General features: G+C 41.9%; 1 protein-coding gene across 6 annotated transcripts in view; it reads right to left on the bottom strand.

Annotated features, from left to right (window-relative positions):
- Positions 1-8,620, bottom strand: part of ST6GALNAC3 (ST6 N-acetylgalactosaminide alpha-2,6-sialyltransferase 3) — a 496,004-nt gene that overhangs the window by 418,982 nt on the left and 68,402 nt on the right. For 2 of the 6 annotated variants that reach the window (XM_023528022.1, XM_023528023.1), the window contains exon 1: positions 3,633-3,840. The exons of 1 other annotated variant lie outside the window; for it this stretch is intronic. In XM_023528022.1, the coding sequence (XP_023383790.1) occupies positions 3,633-3,665 (33 nt within the window). In that variant the 5' untranslated portion in view covers positions 3,666-3,840. Of the gene's footprint in view, positions 1-3,632; positions 3,841-8,620 lie in introns of those variants that run through there. 3 more of the 6 variants (XM_023528025.1, XM_023528024.1, XM_023528021.1) reach the window with 3 other exon arrangements.

Raw genomic sequence — 8,620 nt, 5'->3', positions numbered from 1 at the left:
GAAACAGAACGGGCATTCTCATTCTTTGCTGGTAGGAATGCAAAATGGTACAACCAATTTAAGACCCTTTTTTAAAAATTTTATTAAATTATTGGGGTGACACTGATTAACAAAATTATATAGGTTTCAAGTGTACAATTCAATAATACATTCATATGTATATTGCATTGTGTATTCACCACCCAAAGTTAAATGTCCTTCTATCATAGTGATGGAGGGAAATATAACTTTGGGTATAGCCAATTAGAAAGACAGTTTGGCAACTTCTTACAAAGATAAGTATAGTCTTAGCATACAATTTAGCAATCACACTCTTAGGTATTTACTCAACTGATTTGAGAACTATGTCCACACAAAATGCTACCTGCAAATATTATAGCATCTTTATTCTTAATTGCAAACAAGATGTCCTTAAATAGGTGAATGAATAAACGCACTGGGGTATATCCATACAATGGAATATTATTCAGTTATAAAAAAATGAGCTATCAAGCCATGAAAATACATGAATAAATCTTAACGCACATTGCTAAGTGAAAGAAGCCAGTCTGATAAGACACATGGATGACATTCTGGAGGAGAGACGGTTAAAAAGAGATTAAGGGATTAGGGGGGGGTTAAGTAGGTGAATAGATGAAGCACAGAGAATTTTTAGCTACTCTGTATGACACTGTAATGGTGGATAATAATACCATGCATTTGTCAAAACACACTGAAATTTATTGCACAAAGAATGAAACTTAACATACATAAACTTAAAAAAAAAATCTTTTAAATGGTCAGGAGAATCCCAGGATGAAATGCAGAATGTGACCAAACAATCTAACCTTATTACAAATGTATGAAATAACCTCACTAAGAAGGCTGGAGAAAAAGAAGTGCTGCCTAAGTAACTTTGGAAGTGAGTAGAGTTTGTAAAACTAAAGGCAAAATGAACTGTACATAAGCACAGTACTCTCACCGATAAAGCTATCTTCTTCCATGCGGTATGGTTTAACAATTCTGATACTGCTATACATGGGTACTGGAATTGAACAATTAAGTAAATGCATGGCAGATGGTGGGAACCAACTTTATCACTATTGGAAAGGAGGTTACAAATAAACAAGGGGAGGAGGCTACAACAATCCATGAGGTCATGGATTAGAGTTGGTGCTGTTAGTATAAAGTCATGTTTGGCTTAACACAGACACAGGTTGTATAACTTCTATACATATAACTTTGACCCTTGAACAACACAGAGATTCGGGGTGCTACATTCTCCCTCAAGCAGTTGAAAATCCACGTATAACTTTTGACTCCCACAAAATTTACTTGTTCCTCAGTAACCACAGGGAATTGGTTTCAGGACCCCCTCCCACCCCCCAGCAGATACCAAAATTCATGGATGCTCAAGGCCCCTACTTAAAATAGCATAGATCAATGCACAGAGGCAGCCGTCGGCATTTGTGGACTCCCAACCAAGGATCAAAACAATACAGGTATTTATGAAAAAAAATTCACATGTAACTGGACCTGTGCAATTCAAACTTGTGTTGTTCAAGGGTCAACTGTAGATGTAGTTACAGATTAGTATACACATATATATTTCCCTGCTGAGAAAGCCTATAAACAATAAACAGCTAGAGCCCAGATCTTAGTTTCTAATACTATACTTCAATAAAGGAACTAGGACTCCTTGAAGAAATGACTGATTCTAGGACTAGGGCAAGAGATATGTAAGATGAGCACAGAGTATGTCATGGTGTCATAAAATAAAGAAGTGTTCAACAACAACAAAATCACAATGATAGGGCATGTAAAGAGACCCAAGAGCCAGCTGAAAGAGCTCCCAGTGGCCGAAGCTGAAACAATCTGAGCAAAAAATAAAGTATTATAACCTGAAGCATGAAAAAAAATATCTACGAGTCTATACTGATATAAATGAATAAATGATTAAGTAAATACATAAAGGGGAAGAAACAAATTCTCTGTGCAAAAGAATCCCAAAGAATTTGTGTAGATCTTCTGCCCTAGAGGAGGTGGACTGCAACACCCCACTCCTTAAGTACAGGCTGCATACAGCAACTTTCTTCCAAGAGCAAAGTGTGGAAACGGGCATAGCAACGTTATAGAGGAAAAACCTGCCAAACACTACCTCAGCTAGATGATAAAGGTCAACTTCAGCCCTAATAAGTCATGTTGACCGTATGGATCCTGGATATGATGTGATGAGAATGGCCCTTCATCTCTGTGGTCTTCCTCTCAAAAACCCACGATCCCATTCTAATCATGTGAAAACCTCGGACAAATTCCAAGAGAGGGACAGTCTACAAAATACCTGTCCAGTGCTCCTCACAACTGTCAAGGTCATCAAAAACAAGGAAAATCTGAGAAATTGTTACAGCCAAGAAGATCTTAAGGAGACATGACAACTAACATAATGTGGTATCCCTGACGGGATCCTAGAACAGAAAAAAGTGACATTAAATCAAAACTCAGGAATTCTGAATAAAATATGAACTTTAGTTAACAATAGTGTATCAATATTGGTTCGCTAAATATAACAAACGTGCCATACTAATGTAAGATGTTAATAATAGAAGAAACTGAGTGTAGGGCATAGGGTAACTCTTTGTATTATCTTCTCAGTTTTTCTTGTAAATCTAAAACTTTTCTAAAACATAAAGTTTATTATAACAAAAACAAAAAAAAACAAAAAAAACCATGCCTGGCATACAGTAATATTATATAATTATTAGCTAGTTAATAATCATATAATAATTACAGTGATGGTGATAGCAGTATTCATGGACCCAGGGGGAAAAAAGATTTGCTATGTGAGTTCTTTATATTCTTCCTGTGCAAATATAGTTTCACGGGCTCAGAAAATAAGTCGTCACTGTGCTAGTCACCAAGCAACAATCACTGCAAACCTTGTAACCCCAACAAAAATAGCGGTACTAGTAGCTCTATGAATCAGCACTGCTGACTTTCTAGGGAGAAGGCACTTCCCTATTAACAGATAAAGGACAGGTCACCTGACACATTCTCCAAGGCAGAGGAACTGGGAGAGCTAACCGAAAAATTAAAAATATGTATGGGAATGTAAATATTTCAATAAAGAGATGCTTTATAATCGAACTCCTGACCAACGGTCAAGAGAATGACCCTACACAGTGGCTGCCAGATGACCTAGAACCCCCAGAAATCAGAATGGTAGTCTTCTTAAACGGTAGCATTCCCTGATATACTGAGTGGCTTGTATTTCCCTTATTTGAAGTTTTAAATCCTCTCTAAATGGGAAATATCCTGTCAGGCCGACCCACACCAACCACGGACGCTCCTCAGCTCTCTCCCAGAATGACCAGGATCAACACCGTGGATTGAATCCTCATCTGGTGCCTGACCTCAACATGACCGTGCTGCAGCCACCTTTAAACCAAGTGGGCAAAGGAGAAGAGCAGACTGGGCATATAGCTCTTCAAAGGTGGATGCTGCTCCTGTAAGTGTAAAACAGCCCCAGGGTTACAATCACATTTCATTAATGAAACACAAATAAGCAGGGACTGTGCTTAATTTACAGCAGGGGTTTCCAGACACTAATCTACCCCACGCCTGGCTGGGCTGAAGAGTGTTGGTTCATAACAGACCTTGACAGTGGAAACTGAGACACAAAGTAGCATCTTAAATGCAGCGAGCTTCTGGAGACTTCAACTGAGAAACAAGCGAGTTTCCCGGGTACTATTGCTTAAACAGTGACGAGAGTGCCCTCTAGTGGTGGAGACAGGGCCCTGCATACAGGGTGTAAACCTCTGCCCCACACCTCACTGAGCTGGTCACCGCAGGTTCAGTTCATGCAGTAGGTTCCTGCCGTTTTATCCTTTTCATAATCTTGATGCTGTTCCAAGAGAATTGTCCATCCACACAGCACAAGTAAATTCCTGAGGGAAATGAATAGACACATTTTCAGGTGGACTGGGCCAGGTCTGGCTTCTCTTCTCTCCTGATCGGCATCTGCCTAGGTTTATAGCTCATTCTCAACATTGAAAATTGCAGCCCTGACTGCAAACCAAAGAGCTGACATCTCCACATCATCAACAAAGACCAAGCCAACTCATTAAGCCAGTAGGAAAAATCTTAAAGAACAAATAGAAAATGCAGTTCATTTCCAAGAGGCCAACCTTTGGACAAACACCGAAAAGGAGAAGATATCCTTATTTTACCAGACCTTTCTCTCAAACCCAGCAGCCTAGAGCACCCTCAGACAGAGGAAAATGAGAAGTGAAGGAACTCAGAGTCATTAACCTGATATAGATTACGGCTTCTAAGTCATCTCATTAGAAGGCAAAATAAGTCACTCAAAGAAAGCCACATTTATTGTTTTAAACAAAATATAGTTTTTGTTTAAAAGTTAGTAACACAGGACAAGCTATAACAACAACAAAACACAGAAAAGACTGACTTGAGGAAGAAGTGGACCCCCTTCCCTGGACTTATTCCTTGTTTTATTGAAGCGAAGGAGGAATATGTCTAAGTGAAATCTCCTCCCCTAAGTGGGTTTGTTAGCTGGATGCTGCCATTCCATCTAATTTACATGCACATGCAGGTGAGGCCCTGAGCTGGGAGCAGCTCCAGCGGGTGGTCCATCTCCCCAGGGGTTGATGAGCCAGCCCATAGGTACACAAAGGCCCTGGAGAAGAAGCCGTGGCATACCTGGCTTATTGAGGTTATTCTGGCAGCAGAAACAGGAGGGCAGGGAAGGAGAGCATTATCAGTATCCTTCAAGTACAGGCAACTTCAAATGACATGCATAAAAAATAGCCACAGGAGAAAATATTCACAATAGTATTCAAAGTAATGTAAATTAAGGCAATGATTTTATATCATTTTCCGCCTATCAGATTGGCAAAATGAAAAAGAATAATACAGCGATTACTAAAGAAGATCTAAGGGAACAGACACCAGAAATCATTAAGAAGGGGAGTATAAAAATGGTTTCCCCATTTCTGGAGACCAGATGCATACAACACCTTGAAAGATGTGCCTATCTTAAGAACCAGCAGTTCCCTTCTGGAAATCCTAAAAAGATTTAGACAAGCTTTTCCAGTATGAAGATCTCTTTCTCAAAAGTTTATGAATGACCACAGAATAGGACCTTACACTTTTGGCTTCAGATAAATAAGGAAATGAAGAGATAATTCAACAGCCAAAATGCACCTAAGTATTGGGGAAAGTGTTGATGGAACCTCTCCATGTTTCTAGTGGACGTGGTCTTTGGGCAGGATTAGAAACCTCTGTCCAAAGCTCAGAATAATTTGTCATGTTTCTAGCTAGTTTCATGAGTTCAGAGTCACACACAGGCATTTTATTTCCAATTTAAATGGTTTCAGTCCACTGTCATCTTTTGTTTCTGCTACAGGCCATGGTCAACATCCTGAGCATGTTTCAGGCCATGGTCAACATCCTGAGCATGTGTCCTCCTTGACGGAGGCTGGTCGAAGCCTCAGGCTCAGCCTTGAGAATCACATAGATGCTTCACTTGCAACATTATCAAAGGCTTGTGGGCATTTCAGAATCCAAAAAAGAGCCCATCCTCACCTACCACAGTACTTTATACATAACCCTGACCCTTTCATCCAGAGGACCTCTACAAACATGAGATGTGCACAAGTCACACATCTCATCCCACCTAGGGGGACATGCTTAGAAGCTGCTTTTCTGTGATAAATATTTCCTCCATGTCTTAAATAATCTAGACAGTAATGAGCTATTGTTAAGGGGATGGCTGTCAGGCTTTTCTAGTAAGGATCAGCCATGACCTTGGAAAAGCAAAAAGCTAGAAGCCCAAGTAAACACTTAAGACGTGACAATGACAAAAAGACATGAATAATAAATACCTTCAAAAATATAATCTTCCTGGGAGATTTTATTTACATACTCAGCCATTTTTGCTCTTCTCTGGCTCCCAAAGAGGATTTAATAATCTCTTTGACAATTTTTCACTCAGGGAAAGAATAACGAATCCACAGTGGGAAGGGAAATATTGTTCCATTAGTCAGGTGCAGTATGGCTCATAAATCACTACAAATTTAAATTTCTGCCTTGAGTAGCCAAGTGGAGAGAGCACCAGAGCCAGAGTCAGGAAACCTGGATTCTTGTAACCTTGCATCTTAGCAACCTTGGGGCTCACGTGCCATCTAAGCTTTGGATTCATTCCCTGTAGAGAAAAATGTCTAGGATCCTTTGGAAGGTAGGTATGGGATACTCGCTGTAGCAGAGCTGCCTGGGTCCACCGCATTCCTTTGGCATTTATTATTTCAGCGCCCACAGGCCTGATCTCCAGCTGCCAGCCCCTGCATCACTCTGCCTGAAGCTTTCTGGCCAGCAGATTCTTCACCTCTCAGGGAAGATAACTTGAAGGGGCCTGTGCTACACTATAACCCAGACTTTCCCAGTGGGATTGAGTTACGGGGATCACTAGCTTGATAACACACCCTTTGCTGACTTCCTTCCTCCTCATCTCATTCCTTACTTCCTCCCCAGTGCTTCTGGGAGCATCTGCCACAGAAACTAGGTGCCTTGGAATCCTGGTCCCTAGGAACCCAAACTAGGACAGGAGTTATATGCCTTTCTATCAGGAACTAAGTCTTTTTAAATGGCCTGCCCTTATGTGGTTAATCCTTCCTTGTGATGTAGGAAAGAAGACATTTTCTCCAGGGTAGACCCAAGTGTAAACTTTTGAGAGCCTGACTTTCATATCTCCCCTCTAATATCTCAAGGCAGTTCTGACGGCTCCTTCTGATTCCTGGTAGTCTCCGCCACGGAATCACCAACAAAGGCAGAAGGCAATGATCTAAATGTATCTCCCCTTTTTGCATCAGATCTTAGGGCCACTCTCCACTTCCTCGGTGCCCGGCTCCCTTTGTGTTACGGCTTAGAAAGGGGTGCAAACGCCAGGAATGTAGGCCTGAAGCAGGCTGAGTGCAAGTTGTGGCTGAAGATTCGAGGCCCAACCACTCCTTCTCAGAGTCCAAGTGGTTGAAAAGTCATAGTTATAGCCTGGTGTATAAAGTGCAAAAAGGCCCAGCTCCACTGAGACCCTGACTTGTCAGAAACAGGCTCTACAGCCAAGATCTGCTGGAATAGGTACCTCCCAGCGTGCTGCACATATAGGCAACTGTTAGACCACCTCTGGAGAACTCTCGATGCCCCGTCTGAGGTACTGTAATTGTCACCATCCAGATAAAACAGGTAGAAGCCAAACGGTGAGCACACACCGACCCGATGCATCTGGCAGTGTTTCGCAGTGCCTAGACTTTGCACAAGCCACGGTCACAGGAAATCTGCTGGATCCCGTTCAAGCAGCACTGCTTTCTTTCCGCGGCAGGTTGCAAGAAATTAGCACTATCCACAGAAAACCTCAGATCTCAAAGGGAAAGATGTAATGAAGGGAGAATATGCCAAAACTTCAAGGACTTTTCCAGGACAGGAGATGTGAACGATCAAAAGGAAAAAAGCAGTTAGGAGAGAACAGAGTCTGCCTAGACAGAGAAATGGCAAAACCTCCCCACTCTGAATTTCACATCGCCAGAAGAAGAGTTAACTTGATTCATCCCCGTTGGCTTTGCTTGACACCTTTCAAGAAGAAACTAAGCAGGAACGCAAGAGAACGGGTCAAAGGGGAAAGTTGAGGTCGACTTGAAAGAATTGTGCCTTTCACCCCAAAGCCTTCAACATAAAATCCAGTCCACCAGGGTGGTGACTGGTGAGGATGCCCTTATAGGAAACAGAAAGAGGCTCTTAAATGGGAACTGAAAATGGGATCTTCAGTGCTAGACGATCTTAGGGATAAGCTAGCCCAGTTTCAGTCTCCTCTTCCTGCGGAGGAGGAAGCAGAATCCAGAAATATGCAGGCTTTACCTGTGTCACCCTGAGGAGGCCCCCATTCTTCTGAGCAGAGCTCTTCCTCTCACCACGGCTGGAGAGTACACACTCAGGCCATCCTCGTGCTTCAGGGAATCTCACCATATCTCCCAGGAAATGTCACCCAACCTACCGAGCGACTCCTAAAGGACCCCCTTGGCTTACAGACTAGCAGGAAATGCCAGACTCCCAAGGAACTACATCCTCCTTGCCACTGCACTATCGGCGTAACCTTCATGCATGAGCCTTTTCTTTTCTTTTTTTTATTGTTTACTGGGGTAACATCAGTTAATACAATTATATAATTTTCAGTTGTACATTATAATTTGACATCTGTATATTCTATTGTGTGTTCACCACCCAAAGTCCAGTTTCCTTCAGCTACCGTATGTTTGATCCCCTTTACCCATGAGCCTTTTCTTTTAAATGTCTGAATATGACAGACTGAGGACAGCCACGATCTGTTCCTCGCTTAACTTAGTCGAATGGCTTGTGAAGGCAAAATCCTGCATGTATGTCCTTGAAACGAAAGTGGTTTGATCAGTCTGTGTCAGGCATACAAGGATAAAAAGATGCGGGCCCTGGGACCACACACACACACCAGAAAAGCAGAGAGCACCATCTGCGATATTGTCCCTTTAGAAAGTGATCACCAGGTGTCACACACTGCACTCCAAGTTTTACGTGAACTTTCTGATCTGATTCTTGCCACAAC

This window comes from Pteropus vampyrus, unplaced genomic scaffold (assembly GCF_000151845.1).
Source record: "Pteropus vampyrus isolate Shadow unplaced genomic scaffold, Pvam_2.0 Scaffold22, whole genome shotgun sequence".
In the NCBI taxonomy this organism is placed as follows: Eukaryota; Metazoa; Chordata; class Mammalia; order Chiroptera; family Pteropodidae; genus Pteropus; species Pteropus vampyrus.
Note: the sequence above shows the minus strand (reverse complement) of the source record. Positions and strands in the feature narration are given on the sequence as shown.